The sequence below is a fragment of the Mixophyes fleayi genome, chromosome 2 (genome assembly GCF_038048845.1).
Source record: "Mixophyes fleayi isolate aMixFle1 chromosome 2, aMixFle1.hap1, whole genome shotgun sequence".
Taxonomy (NCBI): domain Eukaryota; kingdom Metazoa; phylum Chordata; class Amphibia; order Anura; family Limnodynastidae; genus Mixophyes; species Mixophyes fleayi.
The window spans coordinates 37,455,483-37,476,678 of NC_134403.1; the positions used below are offsets into that span (position 1 = coordinate 37,455,483).

Consider the following 21,196-nt stretch of genomic DNA (forward strand, 5'->3'; position numbering starts at 1 on the left):
TTTGGAACATTCTTAAAACGAAAGAACGCACCTGTGAGCTCAGCAAAACCAGAAGACCACAGAAAACAACTGTGGTGGATGACAGAAGAATTTTTTCCCTGGTGAAGAAAAACCGCTTCACAACAGTTGGCCAAATCAAGAACACTCTCCAGGAGGTAGGTGTATATGTGTCAAAGTCAACAATCAAGAGAAGACTTCACAAGAGTGAATATAGAGGGTTCACAACAAGATGTAAACCATTTGTGAGCCACAAAAACAGGAAGACCAGATTAGAGTTTGGCAAACAACATCTAAAAAAGCCATTACAGTTCTGGAACAACATCCTATGGACAGATGAGACAAAGATCAACTTGTACCAGAGTCATGGGAAGAGAAGAATATAGAGAAGGAAAGGAACTGCTCATGATCCAAAACATACCAACTCATCAGTGAAGCATGGTGATGGTAGTGTCATGGCGTGGGCATGTATGGCTGCCAATGGAACTGGTTCCTTGTATTTATTGATGATGTGACTGCTGGCAAAAGCAGCAGGATGAATTCTGAAGTGTTTCGGGCAATATTATCTGCTCATATTCAGTCAAATGCTTCAGAACTCATTGGACGGTGCTCCACAGTGCAGATGGACAATGACCCGAAACATACTGCAAAAGCAACCAAAGAGTTTTTTAAGGCTAACAAGTGGAATGTTATGCAGTGGCCAAGTCAATCACCTGACCTGAATCCGATTAAGCATGCATTTCACTTGATGAAGACAAAACTGAAGGGAAAATGCCCCAAGAACAAGCAGGAACTGAAGACATTTGCAGTAGAGGCCTGGCAGAGCATCACCAGGGATGAAATCTAGCGTCTGGTGATGTCTATGCGTTCCAGACTTCAGGCTGTAATTGACTGCAAAGGATTTGCAACAAAGTATTAAAAAGTGAAAGTTTGATGTAGGATTGTTTAGTTTGTCCCATTACTTTTGGTCCCTTAAAAAGTGGGAGGCACATATAGAAACCGTTGTAATTCCTACACTGTTCACCTGATTTGGATGAAAATTCCCTCAAATTAAAGCTGAAAGTCTGCAGTTAAAGCACATCTTGTTAGTTTCATTTCAAATCCATTGTGGTGGTGTATAGAGCCCAAAATATGAGAATTGTGTCAATGTCCCAATATTTATGGACTTGACTGTACAGTCCTCAAAATATGATTATAGTATGCTGTGCAAATTGTTATTTGCAATAACTGAAATTAACTATTTTTATAAATTATATTAGTATTTTTTTAAGGCTGATAAATGCTTCTTTCAAATAAAATGCAATATTTATGTATACAGGTTAAGTGTGCACCAACATATCTACTCGTGCATACTGTTCGATGGTTTTGGAATGTTCAGTTTGGTGTAGAACTTCATACATTATCATTACTTATGTTATTGATGATCTAGGATTCTAGCAGGCGTCCTATGCAGAACTTCTATAAATAAATGGAAAATGAGTTGGAGGTTAGATATATCGATTTGTTGATTTTGTATAAAGTCGGTTTTGCATACACATTGTTTATAGCCTATAACAAATTAACCTATACAAGTAGATTTTCTACTTAGTTCATTAGCTGGCACATTGTATAAGGCATTTCTTAGTAATCCTACTATCATTATAGTCATCTTGAATTATTGATTTGCTGCAAAATGAACTATTGATCCCACTAATAAGATAAATCTGCAGCAAGGTGCGTGAAAAAAAAATAATCCGACAAGCTTCCGAGCTATAAAGAAAGATGTACATATTTAGCAAATGTGCTTCACATTTATTCAGTAAAAATATCCATTTTATATTTTTAACTATAACAACTGCTGCTTGTTCCTACCCTAATGTTTCTGTTTAGTAGCTTAACAGTCGTCCTCTCAGCCTCTGTTTTATTGGATGAATGTACATGTCATTAAAACTTCACTTTAAGGCTTTAATTGTAGTGGGTGCAAAACAAAGGGGGTGGGGGGTAACTTGCAACTCTATTGTAAATGTAGAGTATATCACGTTTTATTAAGACATTATATTGTACAAATAAACCAAGCACTATGTTCTTGCTTTACATTTACATTGGTACGAGGTGCACAATTAGCGGGATTCTTATATTCATAGATTTTGTTGGATTACATCTGTGAGTTTTAGGACTCGGATGTTTTAGAGATTGAGACGCATGGATTGGGATTTAGGCTACTGTTAGGTTTCTGGTTAATAATTGGATTATATTAGGGATGTGCACCGGCGACTTTTGAGGTCTCGTGTTTTGTGTTTTGGATCCGGATTTTCGTTATTTTTGGGGTTCGGATTTGTCTCGCAAAACACTTGACGAAAGGTCTCGGTTCGGATTTAAGGTTTTGGATTCGGATTTTTTTTGAAAAAAACATAAAAAGTTTAAAAATCAAGTTTTTGGGCTTATTTTCACTCCTAGGCTATTATTAACCTCAATAACATTCAATAACAAGCATTTCCACTAATTTACAGTGTATTCTGAACACCTCACAATATAGTTATTAGTCCAAAACGTTGCAACAAGGTATCTTTCTGGACTGCGTAGAGGAGTGGGTCACCACAATATATATTAAAAACCCTGAACTTTTATGATTCGCACCAATAAATGTACCTGGACTGCGTAGAGGAGTGGGTCACCACAATATATATTAAAAACCCTGAACTTTTATGAATCGCACCAATAAATGTACCTGGACTGCGTAGAGGAGTGGGTCACCACAATATATTAAAAACCCTGAACTTTTATGAATCGCACCAATAAATGTACCTGGACTGCGTAGAGGAGTGGGTCACCACAATATATATTAAAAACCCTGAACTTTTATGAATCGCACCAATAAATGTACCTGGACTGCGTAGAGGAGTGGGTCACCACAATATATTAAAAACCCTGAACTTTTATGAATCGCACCAATAAATGTACCTGGACTGCGTAGAGGAGTGGGTCACCACAATATATATAACAAGAAAACCATCAACTTGTTTGATTCGCACCAATAAATGTACCTGGACTGCGTAGAGGAGTGGGTCACCACAATATATTAAAAACCCTGAACTTTTATGAATCGCACCAATAAATGTACCTGGACTGCGTAGAGGAGTGGGTCATTACAATATATATAATAAGAAAACCATCAACTTGTTTGATTCGCACCAATAAATGTACCTGGACTGCGTAGAGGAGTGGGTCACCACAATATATTAAAAACCCTGAACTTTTATGAATCGCACCAATAAATGTACCTGGACTGCGTAGAGGAGTGGGTCACCACAATATATATAATAAGAAAACCATCAACTTGTTTGATTCGCACCAATAAATGTACCTGGACTGCGTAGAGGAGTGGGTCACCACAATATATTAAAAACCCTGAACTTTTATGAATCGCACCAATAAATGTACCTGGACTGCGTAGAGGAGTGGGTCACCACAATATATATAATAAGAAAACCATCAACTTGTTTGATTCGCACCAATAAATGTACCTGGACTGCGTAGAGGAGTGGGTCACCACAATATATTAAAAACCCTGAACTTTTATGAATCGCACCAATAAATGTACCTGGACTGCCTAGAGGAGTGGGTCACCACAATATATATAATAAGAAAACCATCAACTTGTTTGATTCGCACCAATAAATGTACCTGGACTGCGTAGAGGAGTGGGTCACCACAATATATTAAAAACCCTGAACTTTTATGAATCGCACCAATAAATGTACCTGGACTGCCTAGAGGAGTGGGCACTGGGCACCACAATAAAATATATAAAAAACCTTCAACAGGTCTGCATTACACTACACATACGGCTGCTCCTCCATCCTCTCCATCATATACATGTTGGAGTTTTAGCGTGTGACAACCTCTTGTTTTTGATAATGTCAGTGCATTTTGAATATTTTTCAATTTGCCCCACACCACTGAATGTACTTTATCTATGATACGCATCTATCTATCTTGACTGCGTAGTGTGGTGGCCCCGGTACACAATTTGGTACCGAGGCCACAATATAATTAAAAAACCCTCCACGTGTCAGAATTCCACCAAACAAGTATCTGGACTGCGTAGTGGGGTGGCCCCGGTACCCAATTTGATACCGGGGCCACAATAAAAAAAATACACCCTCCACGTGTCAGAATTCCACCAAACAAGTATCTGGACTGCGTAGTGGGGTGGCCCCGGTACCCAATTTGATACCGGGGCCACAATAAAATAAATACACCCTCCACGTGTCAGAATTCCACCAAACAAGTATCTGGACTGCGTAGTGGGGTGGCCCCGGTACCCAATTTGATACCGGGGCCACAATAAAATAAATACACCCTCCACGTGTCAGAATTCCACCAAACAAGTATCTGGACTGCGTAGTGGGGTGGCCCCGGTACCCAATTTGATACCGGGGCCACAATAAAATAAATACACCCTCCACGTGTCAGAATTCCACCAAACAAGTATCTGGACTGCGTAGTGGGGTGGCCCCGGTACCCAATTTGATACCGGGGCCACAATAAAATAAATACACCCTCCACGTGTCAGAATTCCACCAAACAAGTATCTGGACTGCGTAGTGGGGTGGCCCCGGTACCCAATTTGATACCGGGGCCACAATACCTCCTCCAAACATGGTACAGACAATTCGTCATTGAGATCCCATCAAGTATGTTAAAGACAGACATGGTCCAAGTGTTATTGGTTGACTTTGTAAACTAAAAAACTGTCCCTGTTGCACATAGTCGTGCAATGAAGACTGACTTTTTCATTTAAAGGCACCATCTTTCAAGTGTAGTGTTTGTAAGTCTAAGTCATATTATACTTTTGGTAAAATTGGTTTATTTTGTTCCTCTTTATGGTAACTACTAATAGAATTAAAGTATTAAATAGAAGCGGCAGTTCCTCTTTATGGTAATTAGTAATAGAATTAAAGTATTAAATAGAATTAAAGTATGAAATAGAATTAAAGTATTAAATAGAATTAAAGTATGAAATAGAATTAAAGTATTAAATAGAATTAAAGTATGAAATAGAATTAAAGTATTAAATAGAAGCGGCAGTTCCACTTTATGGTAATTAGTAATAGAATTAAAGTATTAAATAGAATTAAAGTATGAAATAGAATTAAAGTATTAAATAGAATTAAAGTATGAAATAGAATTAAAGTATTAAATAGAATTAAAGTATGAAATAGAGTGGTATAGAGTTGTAGTGTGGTATAGATAGAGTGGTCCCCACAATATAATAATAAAACCCTCAACTGGTCTGAATTCCACCAAACAAGTATCTGGACTGCGTAGTGTGGTGGCCCCGGTACACAATTTGGTACCGAGGCCACAATATAATTAAAAAATTGGGCATCAACTGTCACCGTTGTTTAATATCTGATACACCTAAATATGGACTGCACAGTGGAGTGGCCCCGGTAGTAAATTTGGTGCCGGGGCCACAATACCTCCTCCAACTTCCAAGTGTAGTGTTTATAAAGACAGACAGCGTCGAAGTGTTATTAGTTGGCTTTCTTAACCCTAAAATTGTCCCTGTTGCAAATATTCGTGCAATGGACAGTTACTTTTTTATTGAAAGACTCAAGCTTTCAAGTGTAGTGTTTATAAAATATAAACAACAATACAGTAGTTTTAGAGCACGTCAAAAACTCTTGTTTTAAATTATGACACGGCATTTTACTTTTGGTTTAATTTCTTGAATTTTTTAAAATTTGGTTTTACTTTTTGAACATGGCAAACGACTGTTGATTGGTCATATAATGCCAAAAAAAAAGTTCCAAGATGGAATTGTCCTTGGGCCCTCACACCCACCCTTATGTTGTTGAAATAGGACATGCACACTTTAACAAACCAATCATTTCAGTGACAGGGCCTACCAAACAACTTTGGCTGAAATGATTGGTTTGTTTGGGCCCCCACACCAAAAAAGCTATTCATCTCTCCCTGTACAGACTAAACAGGCTCTACTGAGGCAAGATGTCGTCCTCATCCTCAACCTCTGATTCCTCTCCCCCTACAGTGTGTACTTCCTCCTCATCACACATTATCAATTCGTCCCCGCTGGACTCCACAACCACAGGTCCCTCTGTAGTATCTGGTGGGCAGTGCTGTACTTCATTGAGGAATTGATTATTCATTTTTATAAACATCATTTTTTCAACGTTGTGAGGAAGCAACCTCCTTCGCCGCTCACTGACCAGGTTCCCCGCTGCACTAAAAACTCTTTCCGAGTACACACTGGAGGGGGGACAACTCAGGTAAAATAGAGCCAGTTTGTACAGGGGCTTCCAAACTGCCTTTTTTTCCTGCCAGTAACAATATGGACTGTCTGACATGTCTACTTGGATGGTGTCAGCAAAGTAATCATCCACAATTTTTTCTATTGTGACAGCATCCAATGCAGCGAGAGTAGACATGTCTGCAATGGTTGGCAGGTCCTTCAGTCCGGACCAGATGTTATCAGCATCCCCGCCAGTGCCTCTTTTGGGAAAACTGAGCTTTTTCCTCGCAGCCATAGATGTGGAAGAAAATGAGGGTGGAGCTGTTGGCATGTCACGGTCCTCTTCAGAGGACAATCTCCTGACCAGCAGGTCTTTGCACCGCTGTAGACTTGTGTCCGCCGGAAACAGAGACACAACATACGCTTTAAACCGAGGATCGAGCACGGTGGCCAGAATGTATTCCTCTGACTTTAAAAGAGTGACCACCCTCGGATCCTGGCAAAGCGTACGAAGGGCTACATCCACAAGAGCTACATGCTTGGTGTAATCGCAATGGCTTACCAGCTCCTCCCTCACTTTCTCCAGCTGCTTCTGCAACAGCCTGATCAGGTAAATGACCTGACTCAAGCTGGCAGTGTCGGAACTGACTTCTCGTGTGGCAAGTTCAAATGACTGCAGAACCTTGCACAACACGGAAATCAGTCTCCACTGCGCTTGACTGAGGCGCATCCCCACTCCTTTGCCTATGTCGTAGGTAGCTGTGTAGGCCTGAATGGCCTTTTGCTGCTCCTCCATCCTCTGCAGCATATAGAGGGTGGAGTTCCAGCGCGTCACAACCTCTTGTTTGAGGTGATGGCAGGGCAGGTTCATGCTTTTTTGATGTGCCTCTAGTCTGCGGTAGGCACTGGCTGAATGCCGAAAGTGTCCAGCAATTTTGCGCGCCACCGCAAGCATCTCCTGCACACCCCTGTCACTCTTGAGGTAATGCTGCACCACCAAATTAATGGTGTGGGCAAAACATGGGACGTGCTGGAAATTGCCCATATTTAATGCCCGCACAATGTTACTGGCATTGTCTGACACCACAAATCCCCATGAGAGTCTAAGTGGGGTAAGCCACTGGGAGATAATTTCCCTCATTTTCTCTAATATGTTGTCAGCGTTGTGCCTCTTATTAAAGCCTGTAATACACAATGTTGCCTGCCTTTGCATGAGCAGCCATTTTGTAGATGCTGCTACTGATGCAGCTATTGCTGTTGCTGCGGAAGGGGATGCATCTACCCAGTGGGCTGTCACAGTCATATAGTCCTTTGTTTGCCCAGAACCACTTGTCCACATGTCCGTGGTTAAGTGGACAGTGGGTACAACCGCATTTTTAAGAGCACTGAGGACACTTGATCGTATTTCTCTGTACATTTTTGGTATCGCCTGCCTAGTGAAGTGGAATCTCGAGGGGATTTGGTACCGGGGACACAATACCTCCATCAACCCTCTAAATCCCACTCCACTGATGGCGGACACCGGGCGCACGTCTAACACCAACATTGCAGTTACAGCCGCAGTTATACGCTTTGCAATAGGGTGACTACTATCGTATTTTGTGGTCATGGCAAACGACTGTTGGACGGTCAATTGTTTTGTGAAAGACTTAGCGGTCTTACGACTTCCCCTCTGGGAAGATGACCGACTAACAGCAGCAACAGCAGCAGTGGCAGTAGTAGGCGTACCGCTGCAGGATTCCTCGGATGAATCCCGTATTGAGGAGGACTCAGTCTGGCTGCTGACTTGGGCTGCAGGACTGAATCTGATGGAGATTGTGGAGGAAGTTGACGAGGAGGGTGTTGCTGGTGTGTATCCAACTGGACCACGGGATTTAGGTGTCCCTGTACCGATGAGGGTCCTAGCCCCAGTTCCTGAACTAACCACTGAACTATGAAGGTTATTCAGGTGACGTATAAGGGAGGATGTTCCTAGGTGGGCAAGATCCTTACCCCTGCTTATTTGAGCTTTACATAAGCTACATATGGCCATACATTGGTTGTCTGGATTTGGATAAAAATAACTCCAGACCGAAGAGGTGCATTTTTTGGTCTTCTGACCAGGCATGACGATGGGCTTTTTCATCCCATGGACATCAGCTGTTTCCCCCCCTGGTGCCTCATTTACAATAACCACATCACCATCCTCATCATCAAGTTCCTCCACAGCGCCAGCTACATCATCAATAGCCTCCTCCCGAGCCACCTCTTTCCGTACAGTGATGGGAAGGTCAGGCTTGACAACCACCAACATCCTTGGACTCGCCTTGTGGATTTGTGATAATTTCTCTTTAGAAGGCAGAGTTGTTTGCTGTTTTGTTGCTGACAGCATAACTCTCTTCAATTTTTTGTAGGGGGGGGGAGGAGGAGGAGGGCTAAGATCCGTGGGTGAAGCTGAACCACTAGTCATGAACACGGGCCAGGGCCTAAGCCGTTCCTTGCCACTCCGTGTCGTAAATGGCATATTGGCAACTTTACGTTTCTCCTCAGATGATTTTAAGTTTCTCTTTTTGCTACTTTTTCTTAACTTGGGCTTTTTGGATTTTACATGCCCGGTACTACGAGATTGGGCATCGGGCTTGGAAGACGACGTTGATGGCATTTCATCGTCTATGTCATGACTAGTGGCAGCAGCTTCAGCATTAGGAGGAAGTGGGTCTTGATCTTTCCCTACTTTATCCTCCAAATTTTTGGTCTCCATTATATGTAGCACAAGATACTGCAGAATGTGTGAACTTGGTAATATTGCAGTACCAATGGACTTATACTGCTGGATTGGTTTTGCAAATTTGGTTATAATTATTATATTTATTTATTTATTTTTTTAATTTTTAATTTTTTTTTACTTTTTTTTATTTTTTAAAAACTTGGGAATAATGGGGAAATAACTATGCCCTTAGAAGCACAGAGCACAGGACACAGCACCACTGGACTGAACAGGACACGGCACAGGACCCAGCAGCACTACGGACCTCAGCAGGACAGAGCACAGGACACAGCACCACTGGACTGATACTGCAGAATGTGTAAACTTTGTAATATTGCAGTACCACTGGACTTTTACTGCTGAATGTGTGAACTTGGTAATATTGCAGTACCAATGGGCTTATACTGCAGGATTGGTTGTGCAAATTTTGTGGTAATTAAAAAAAATTAAAGTAGTTTTTGGTATTTTTTAAAAAAACTTTTTTTTTTTTTTTTTAAACACAGGGGAATATTGGGGAAATAACTATGCCCTTAGAAGCACAGAGCACAGGACACAGCACCACTGGACTGATACTGCAGAACACAGCACAGAACTAAACAGCACAGCACAGAACTAAACAGCACAGCACGAGATCTACCAGGACAGAGGACCACCTAAGACACCCTCCCTCTACCCTGATCAATGCCCGAGTGAAGATGGCGGCGACTAGCGGGGAATTTATAGGATCCGAGTATCGCGAGATCCGACAACGGGATTATGAGTCAGAGCCTCAGTTTCACATTTGAATTTGGCGCCAATACCCGGATCTGTCTCGGATCCGACTCGGATCCGCAACGTTCGGGTGGGCTCGGATTTCATAAATCCGAGTGCGCTCATCCCTAGATTATATGTTAAGGTAGTGTACATATTTATATTAATATATAATAGTATTTATTGTTTTGTTTTACCTTGGTCACTTGAGTGTGTAGACACCCCTCTTTGAAGTTAGGGGTCTCTCTTCTTCTGAGGTTGCAAGGGCTGACATAGAAGTTATTTTAGTTGTGTTCCTATCCAGGTTTCATTACTAGGTTTAATGTAATGGTGGGGTCCAAGACGCATGCTCCCTTATTAAAGTGTCCCGGCACAATGTATAAAGGGTGTCTGTTCTATCTTTCAATGACAGTTCACCAGAAACAGTTCCAATAGGATGATAGGCATGACGTATATCAGTCCTTCATTGTAGCATTTGGCCAATCACAGTGGCTGGCTAGTGGTGCTTGCTCTGTTTAGGGAAAAGTTACATATATTTCATCATTTTTATTTGTTACATATAGTTAATAAATGTGATTAAAAATACATTTTGTATACAAGTGTTATGATAATAGGGGATGTCCATTTCAAATTAGGTTTTAATACCAGTAATAAACAATTGCACAGTTTCATTTTCATCTAATCGCTAGAGAGCAACGGACTTCTCTTTCTTATATTTATAAACTCCCTAGTGACAAGATTGGGGGAAAGCAGTTCTGGTGCCAATTTTTAAAATGGAACAACATTGGAACCAGGAAATTATAGACCTGTGAGGCTAACTTCAGTTGTAGGTAAATTACTTGAAAGGATTCTGAAATCTATAGCAGAAAATACTGTCATTTGAGAACACAGTGTCAGTATGGTTTCATAAACAAATATGATTATATTTTCTGAGAAGGTAAGTAAGTACAAATAACATCAGTCACCTATTTTTCCTGCTGATGCTGCCTGCCAAATACCACTGTCCACAGTATGTAAACTGATACTGCAAGAGAAAGCTGGTACCCGCCAGTGCACTTTGGCACAGTAATGAAGACTTAAGTACAAACGATAATTTATGTTTTAGCATACAGATCCTTGACGTTTTCTTATGTAACATTTAAAAAAATAAAGTAACATATATATATATATGTATATATATGTATATATATGTATATATATATATATATATATGTATATATATATATATATATATATGTATATATATATATATATATATATATATATATATATATATACATATATACAAGTTAACCCGTGCATGATACTCATGCATTCTAGTCAAATCAAGCTACTTAACGTGTTAAAAAGGTTCTTGTCATGCATTTGGGGCTAGCCCAGGTCTCCTCAGGGGAAGAGCGTAACTTCCCGACGCAAGCGCCCTTTTTTAACGTGGTTTTGTCCACATGTCACCACCTCATCATTTTTCTCCATCACCTCACCCTTCATCTTTATCGCCACATCTATCCAGATGTCTATCCAGACACAGGGATCTCTCTCAGCGGTCCTGAGTATCACACTCCTCTCGCTCTGTCGCCCCCGGCAACCACCAACCACTCCCCACTGTCAACCCCGGCAACCACCAACCACTCCCAACTGTCACTTCTCCTTCAAGAAATATATATATATATTTTTTAAATCTTTATAAACACTTTTAACAATTAACAAATTAAATTAACAAATTAAAAACATCTTAGTATACCAAATATCAGCCCTTTCTGAGGTTTTTTTCCCACACACACTAAGAATTTAGTAGGTCAGTGTATAACTCCGCCCAGCAGGTGGCGCTGCAGCTTGTTGTTTTTTGGGTTTTTTTCACACACAGACACACGCCACTAGGCTTTTATATAGTAGATATATATATAAATATATATACATATAAATTACTGTGGAAAAGTTTTAGGCAGGTGTGGAAAAAATGCTGCAAAGTAACAATTCTTTCAAAAATAGAAGTGTCAATAGTTTATTTTTATCAATTAACAAAATGCAAAGTGAATGAACAATAGAAATCTAAATCAAATCAGTATTTGGTGTGAGCACCCTTTGCCTTCAAAACAACATCAATTCTTCCCAGACAGACTCGATGATGTTGAGATCAGGGCTCTGGGGGCCATATCATCATTTTCAGGACTCCTTGTTCTTTATTACGATGAAGATAGTTCTTAGTGACATTGGCTGTATACTTAGGTTCCTTATCTTGCTGTAGAATACATTTGGAACCAATCAGATGCCTCCCTGATGGTATTGCATGATGGATAAGTACCTGCCTGTATTTCTCAGCATTGAGGACACCATTAGTCCTGACCAAATCCCCAACTCCATTTGCTGAAATGCAGCCCAAACTTGCAAGGAACCTCCACCATGCTTCACTGTTACCTACAGACAGTCATTATATTAAGTAGATAGAAATATAGATATATCTCTTTAGATATATATATGTATATACACACACACACATGATGTGTAAGTCCCATAGTACACTAAGATCTTTCTCTTTACTCTAGAAGTTATATTATAGAACTTATATCACTTGTACAAATAGGGTCTTAGTGCTTAAAATGTGCACCAGCATCTGTTTTTTGGACTATGTGTCTGTGTATGTATTAATGTATGATGTATGAAAAATGAAAATGAAAAAGAAGGGTAAAAGGAACAGGGCGCCACATAGTGTATTACCACAATAAAAAAAACAATACAAACAATGCTTAAAATGGATAGAGTGTGATAGAAATGGAGGCACATTGGAGATATAATAAAGATATATTGTGATTTTCAAATAGTGATCAGAAAAGACACTTGTGCAAACACACTGATATCCCAGGTGTGATCACCACTAGTAAATATTAAGCGTACCAGATAAAAAACTTGTCAGGCATATCCATAAAACTGCTGTGGTTTCCAGTGATTTTGTTTGTCTCCAAATCCTCGATAATAAGGGGAATCACTGGAAGACCACTTGAATCTCCGTGGCGCAATAAAGTAGAGAAAACTAAAATAGTTGTCGAAGTCGTATAATTGGATGAACGAAAGTATATTGGTTTAATATTGTTTTGCCGTGTAATTGCGATCCGTACGCTACGTAACACGTGGCGTGGTGCGATCGCATGGTAAAATATGCACGCACACACTTGCATTACAACATTTAGTTATCTATATAATTCGTATTCATATTGGTACCGTTACACTGTAATTTATGAGCAGAAAGTATTTGATTTATTATTAGTTTATATAATATGATTATATGTACATTTTAGTGTTACTAAATGTTTAGGTTATAGGAAAGGTGTCATGCCTGATATCATATTGATCCCCTATTCATCAGCAGCTGTCTGGTGCAGTCGGCGAAGAGATCGCACATTGCATACTTTAGTTATTGATATTAGGGAATAATCCTTTGTATGATGCTGGCTATGAAAGGAGCAGACCCCCTGGAGAGACGACCCCCACCTTTGGATTCCTTAGATTGAATTAGCCTATGACCTGTTTACCCTGGACCCACCCAACGTCTGGACCTATAGAAACAATCTACGTCATCTCTATTGTTCACTGTGTAACACTGTACTGTATATAATCATCGCAGCACTCCCCATGGCTCTCAGTCAACTCTGACACAGTATTCTAAACAGATATACTGTCCACCGGGTCCCGTGGTTTGCGCAGCGAGCGCATGTGATAGCATCGGTATGTATTTATCTTTTGGTATTGGCTGTACTGTACTGTATCATAATCTAATAATGTATTGAATTGTTGACTATTTACATCTGCTAAAATAAATCACTTTGTGCTTTGGAAACACATACAATTGATTGGGCAATGAGTATTTGAAAACGATAAAATTACTTTAATATAGTATAATACTGTATGCAACAGAATTTATTTGATAAAAGTAAGTATCAAACTTACATAAAAACGTTCACAACAATGCACATAAAGGTATCTTTTAGGTGGTAATCATCTAGACAGCATGCATTCCCCGCAGGGTAGGTGACAATCAGTCCCAATGAATCTCCACAGCGGATCTCCTGCGTAAGTACCCTGATACCCTGCAGTGTGCAATAAACCTCAACGCGTTTCGTCCATACAATAACAAGAACTTCATCAGGAGGAAAATATAGGAATATATTCTATGTAAGTTTCTATCACACTCTATCCATTTTAAGCATTGTTTGTATTGTTTTTTATTGTGGTAATACACTATGTGGCGCCCTGTTCCTTTTACCCTTCTTTTTTAGATATTCCAGGATCACCATCTGTTTTTGGAACTGGCTGCCTCCTGCAATTTTGACTTTGTGTTTACTCCATTAATGTCTATCATTATATAGTGATTCTGTACACAGAAGTGGGTTACGCGCCCCCGCATTGGGTATCTGTTGTGTGTATGTGTGTATATATATATATTTGTAGATGGCACAAAGTTTCTGTTCATTGCCCCCACCCCCCGCTCAATAAAATGTTTAGCACTCGCATTACTGATGGCATCTTTGTAAGAAATATTGTTTTATTTCATATGATAGTGTTGAGCCAAGCAGGATTTCTGTGTGCTATTAGTCCTGGTCACAGAATGAGGCTTCCAGTACTGTACTATGCTAAGTAATTGATATAAATTACAGCCAGCACTGCGGTGATTCTTGAGCTCGGTTCTCCCCTTTTTTCAGAGCTGGAGTATAATATAATGTCACATTTTCTTGTTAAAAGTGAAAAATAATACATTTTGCCAGACTATGTAAATGTACGTTTGCAATTTTCCAGGTAGTGGCTCCACAGAAGAGTTCTTTCGTATCATGCATCGCCAGTTCACGGAGAGAGAGTGGCACTCTATCAAGAGTATGGGAAGTGACTGGGCTCAACTAGACATGTTCTACAGGCACTGGGTAAATCATTGGCTCTATCCCAGCTAGCAGATAATTCAACATATATTCTATGGCTCTTGTACTGCAGTGTGCCAGCGCTGTAAGCGGTTATAGTAAAGAGGGGCCTGATTCATTAAGGATCTTAACTTGAGAAACTTCTCATTTCAGTCTCCTGGACAAAACCATGTTACAATGCAAGGGGTGCAAATTAGTATTCTGTTTTGCACATAAGTTAAATACTGTCAGTTTTTTCATGTAGCACATAAATACTTGATAGCTTATTTGTACACTGAAATTTAAAGTTGATATTTGTGTGCTACATGAAAAAACAGTCAGTATTTAACTTATGTGCAAAACAGAATACTAATTTGCACCCCTTGAATTGTAACATGGTTTTGTCCAGGAGACTGAAATAAGAAGTTTCTCAAGTTAAGATCCTTAATGAATCGGGCCCGAGAAGAGTAAGTTAAGCAATTTGTTTCCAGTATGTGGTCTGTTTGCAGACAATATGATTTTGCAGTATTAAAAATTATTAAAAATTGTATAGAATTATATGTTGACGCTTTATAAATACAATATTATATTGATAAAAATGTTCTTTGGAAAATATTGTAAGCCATTGTCACTCATACTCAAAAGATACAGAATAAGTCTTATATCTAAGAATTGTGGCTAGAAACAAACTGCTCCATATCATTTTTGTTTCTTGCAACCTCTAGAAATAACAGTAATCGTTATGTATAATCAGGACAAATTGTATACAGAAATTTCTACCTGATTAGGACTCATCTATATGAATTATTAGCAGAGTACCTCCCTCATCTCTCAGGGCAATAATAGATCATCGTTTTGTGCGCCCTCAGGCCATTAATTGTTGCCCCGGCTCAGTGACAATTTACGGGAGGGACAGTATTTCATCCGGTTTCATGGGCACCTAAGAAATACACACCTGTCATACTATTAGCTTCAATTCTGGCTGCAGTCACCCAGCGCTGAAAGTTATTTGCTGCTCCTTCCATAAATTGGAGCGGAGCAGAAGCTTACAATGACTAACAAGGAACCTGACATGATACACTGGCGGGAGTAGTGGTTGTCACAAGGTGGACAACCCTGCTTAATGGTTCTGACTGCTGCAGGGATAAGACCTGGAGAGCACTTAGATGGAGCATTGAAATGCGTTTGAAAATTACTGTCAAAATCAATAATGTTATAATCTTGGTAAATGGATGTTATCATTTCTTTATTCTCTGTAGTTTTGGTGGAGAACTGCAGTGGCCTTTTACTATTTAAGATTTATTTTTGTATTAAGATTTCCACTATTCTTTCCTAATTTTATAAATAAAACATTGATTACTTCAATTAAAATGTTCTACTTATTTGGAGATGGTTAATAGAGACAGAATAATTTACCATTTGAAACAGATCTGCTTATATGAGAAGATACATTCCTTGAGCCTGTAGACATACTAAATGAAAGGTGCAGAGGTTTTTAACGTTTGTTAATTCTGCCTGTTGTTTCCGTATCACTGAAACCACAGATTCTGCTTTTGCCTTAATCCTCTGGCATTATCCCTGCTAAGCAGTGTAATGTGTTAAATACAAGGATATGTTTCTTACTATGGGGAGAAGACAGCTTTGTAGCAATGCTTTTAAAAGTCGGATAAATGCTGTGCTTCTTTTTTTTTATTTTGCTGACAAAACGTAAATGCATTATTCATTTCAAGTCGTAAAACATTTATAAGGTGGAATGAAATTTGATATGAGGAAAAACTATAGTAAATAATGCATTGTATTTTATTACAAGTACAGAAATGTATCTTGGCAGCCTGTATGTGTTTGTGGTTCCAGGCTCTGAAAGAAAGCTTTATAAAAGCCATTGGGGTCGGCCTAGGTTTTAACCTACAACGAATTGAATTTGAGGTGTTCCCCATAAACATGGAAGTGGGGAAGGTTTACACACAGACCAGAATGTGGCTGGATGATGAGAATGAAGATTGGTCCTTTGAGGTAAGCCGTTGTGTGGTACAAATTCAGGTTTAAATGTGTACCTGTCACACAGTTCTGAAAAATGTGACTTTTATAATACAACCTTGTGAAGCAATATAACACACATCCTGTCCAATTCTTTTCTATCCAGTACTTCCTGATAAAATGCCTTGGCCATCATTTAAATTAGTTGTTGCTGGGGGTTGCCCTGCAAACCACAGATCCTGAGACACTAATGTCATGTGATCATTCAGAGCCAATGTGCTGAAAGCTGGCAGACGTCATACAGTTTGTCATGCTCCTGCCAGTACATAGTATGTACACTTTTTTAATGTAAATTGTCTAGCTTTAACACACTATAAATGTCACACGTTATGTGGTCTGTTCAGATATCTTTTTAATGTATCATCAGCATCAGTTATTTATATAGTGCCACTAATTCCGCAGCGCTGTATAGAGAACTCATTCACATCAGTCCCTGCCCCGTTTTAGCTTACAGTGTAAATTCCCTAACATACACATACACACACAGGGAGAGAGAGACTAGGGTCAATTTTGATAGCACCCAATTAACCTACCAGTACGTTTTTGGAGTGTGAGAGGAAACCCACGCAAACACAGGGAGCACATACAAACTCCACACAGATAAGGCCATGGTCGGGAATCGAACTCATGACCCCAGTCCTGTGAGACAGAAGTGCTAACCACTAGGCCACTGTGCTGTATAGTTGTGTATAGGTGACATAATATTAAAAAATGTGTGTATATTTATTTGTAAATCATCTCTTGTTTTCCTTGCAGTGCTACAAATTATATATACTAAATTCATAAACAATTGCCTACATAATGGAACAATCTAGGATTAAAAAACATAGGGAGAAAGGGTGCTCATGGTGTAGTAATTAATGTACAATCAATGAAACTATTGAATGAAAGCAACGTACATTTTTCAAATAAAGATAAAGCTTATCTGTCAAAGGCTTAATGTATATACTACAGGCAGGATCCTCACCTCTAACTTATAATCACTTCATTATCTGTGAAGGAAATACACATCAAGAAGACAACCGCCCATGTATGAAATCTTTTAAAACAGGCGATTTTTATTTTGAACAAGGTTAAAGACTCTTACAAAAGGTACCATAAAAACAGCGCTTATCTGAGTCCACTCTGTTGTTAATACAAAGGAGGAGCACTTGAAGCTGTACGGATCAGCAGGTATAACTGTTCCACAAATATCGCACTGGCAATAAAAATTACTATTAAAACTGACTCTAAAAAAAACCTCATGGAATTCGAGAGAATTAAATAAAAATCATTTGTTTTAAAACATTTCATACATGAGCGGTTGTCTTCTCGATGTATAAACTGATTATAAGTGAAAACTGAGTATCCTGCCTGAAGTACATCTATCTTGCATTTGACAGATAAGCTTTATCTTTATTTAAAAAATGTACACTGCTTACATTCAATAGTTTCATTGATTGTACATTAATTACTATACCATGCGCACCCTTTCTTCCTATGTTTTTTGGTTCGTGTATATTTATTTGTCCCTTGTAATTGTGATTATTTTTTTTTAGTTTTTTTATTTTTCATAAAAATATATAAAGCTTAATGCTTTTTGGTCAAATGCACAAAAATATAAAATGTGTACCAAAAGCTCTCCCAATGCATTTTCTTGGAATAGCCAAGTGGCTAATGCAGAGACATTTCCAGCAATGGATTATTACTCTTATTGGTTAACTAGGAAGAGACAAATATGAAATGCTGGTAAATGTGCTTCTGACTTGTCACCACCACCATCATTTATTTATATAGCACCACTAATTCCGCAGCGCTGTACAGAGAACTCATTCACATCAGTCCCTGCCCCATTGGAGCTTACAGTCTAAATTCCCTAACATACACACACAGACAGACAGAAAGGGAGACAGACAGAGAGGGAGAGACTAGGGTCAATTTTGATAGCAGCCAATTAACCTACCAGTATGGTTTTTTTTTGAGTGTGGGAGGAAACCGGAGCACCCGGAGGAAACCCACGAAAACACAGGGAGAGCATACAAATTCCACACAGATAAGGCCATGGTCGGGAATCGAACTCATGACCCCAGTGCTATGAGGCAGAAGTGCTAACCACTTAGCCACTGTGCTGCCCAATTTGGGCAGCACATGACTTGTCATAGTTTTTCCCTCACAAAAAGGGATAATTAATCCCTTGAGTTATCATCCAGGAAGACATTGGCACCTTTTACTATCATTATAAACAGTGCATATTTGTATATAGCCTAATCAGACCACAAGTGGATTAGACTCTTTGGGTCTGAGTCATTAAGGAGAGCAAAGCATAAAAAAGGAGTAAGTTTGCACCTGGGCAAAACCATGTTGCATTGGAGGGGGAGATAAATTTAAAATGTTGGTACAGATTTATAGTTGGGGTAGGGCATGTTCTAGATCAACTTTAAATGTCAGTGTAAATATATAGCTATCAAGTATTTGTGTGCTATATGAAAAGGCAGCCAGTATTAAACTTATGTGTAAAATAATCAACTAATTTGCATCCCTTGCATTGTAACATGGTTTGTTCCGGAGAGCATTTACTCCTTTTTTTTTTGCCCTGCTCTCCTTAATGACTCAGGCCCTTTGTTTCCAGGGGTGGTTAGAAACTCCATAACAAGGATATTTCTGCTGTACCAATTTAATCTGGTGCTGCTTCTGCCCATGCATTAGTTGGCGGCTTGGAGTGTTTGGCAGCTTCTTTCCATTTTTCAGCAAAGTATCACTTAGCATACACAGGAGTTGGATTTTATGCATTCAGGGGAAAGTTACAGGAAGAGAAGCAATCAGTGGAGGATGGCATTCTTCTTAGAACTGCCTAAGGACATCCTCTGCAAAATGGCTTTTTATAAATGTGAATGTGTTAAAGGATGTATGTTTGTGTGATGTGCTTCTAGCACAAGGAGTCATTTTATTTTTGGATAGATAGGGCTTTTTTGTATTGGTAGAGTACCAGACCGCATTTTTATATATGTTGAAAAACTGAAAAAATACACATTTTCGGGATTATTCTGATTGTTACTTTAACACTGGGGGCCTCCTTTACGAAGCATAAAATGGTTGCTTCGCAGTGCAAATGCAACTTTGGACTCGCCATGCTTCTCAATATGCACAACAGTGCTTAGATCTCAGCCGTGGCACGTTGGTTTATGGAGAAAGATGGGGGCTTTAGTGGAAGCGTAGCAGTTGTTGCAGACTGCGGAGAGAGAGAGTTGATATTACTAGCGATGTACGGAGCAGGCACACCGGTGCACCTGAGGATTGGTTTACAGAGCAATATTATTTAAATAGCGCTCCTTGCCACGATGAGAGAGTGCACAACACTTACAATCCAGCATCTTTCAGCACAGTGTTGGTAGCCTCAGAGGGAGGCACAATGTTTTTTTTGCACTACACCTCTCCTCACAGAGGAATCCTCAATGCACTGGTTTTCTCTATGGCAAGGGACTCATGTGTATACATGTATATTTGTATTCTTATTTTTCTAAAATATATCATTTATTATTTTTAAAATCCGTCAATCCGCTGAATCGATGAGACGCATTTTCTACCTCCACTGTACACACTTTACACACACAATTTACATATGTGCACAATAGAAATAATCCCGATATCTTCTCACTCTCATTTATAAAGGATCAAATAGAGTTTGAGGTTACCATAGGTTAAAAAATGGGCAGACTAAATGGGCCAAGTGGTTCTTATCTGTCGTCATATTCTATGTTTCTATGACCGTAAAGGAGCCTAAGTCGAACAGCATTTTAAGAGAAGAAAATGGAAAGGTTTATTTAAGTGAAAGGTGTGGTACTAAAGAGGTAGGAGGCTGGACTTTAACGTGACATTTATATTTGTAAAGATCTTTTCTTCACTCCACACATAAAGGAGCACTTTTTGATTTAGAAGTAGGTGTGCGCTGTATCCTAGTCCAAGGCATTTTGTGGCGCCTGTCTGGTGCATGTGTACAAACTCTGGTCACAAGAATCGAAGCAATATGGCTGTAATATATGTTCTTAACTTCTGATAGCTTTCTCTATTTGTTACCCACTTCTACTGCCCAATGTATACAATAAACGTTCATTATATTACAAAGAGCAGTTGACAAAATGTAAACCCTACTTTAATTTTCCAAATCCTAACAGCAAAATTGCAGAAGCCACTTGCCCATAGCACTAACTGTGCCTGTCAATGAAAGCGACTGGTGAGGGTGTTATAAACCGGTCGCCACTACGGCGGATCTGCAGTTTTACCTGTTATTCATTATAAGTAACTAGTTGTTTATTCATTGGTAGTATATATCCTCCTTTCTCTGCCTTTATAAGGTCAGGAAACTGAATGCATAAAAACATCAAGTATTAAACTCTACAATAAAATGTTAAATGTTTTTTTTTTAATGTACAGTCATGGCCAAAAGTTTTGAGAATGACACAAGTATTGGTTTTCACAAAGTTTGCTGCTTCAGTGTTTTTAGACTTTTTTGTCAGATGTTGCTATGTTATACTGAAGTACAATTACCTGCATTTCATAAGTGTCAAA

At 39.2% G+C, this 21,196-nt stretch overlaps 1 protein-coding gene across 2 annotated transcripts in view; it reads left to right on the top strand.

The window, feature by feature from the left end:
* AASDHPPT (aminoadipate-semialdehyde dehydrogenase-phosphopantetheinyl transferase) overlaps nt 1-21,196 on the top strand; it is a 61,972-nt gene that overhangs the window by 37,409 nt on the left and 3,367 nt on the right. For both annotated transcript variants that reach the window (XM_075198817.1, XM_075198818.1), the window contains exons 3-4: nt 14,520-14,641; nt 16,469-16,627. In XM_075198817.1, the coding sequence (XP_075054918.1) occupies nt 14,520-14,641; nt 16,469-16,627 (281 nt within the window). The remainder of the gene's footprint in view (nt 1-14,519; nt 14,642-16,468; nt 16,628-21,196) is intronic.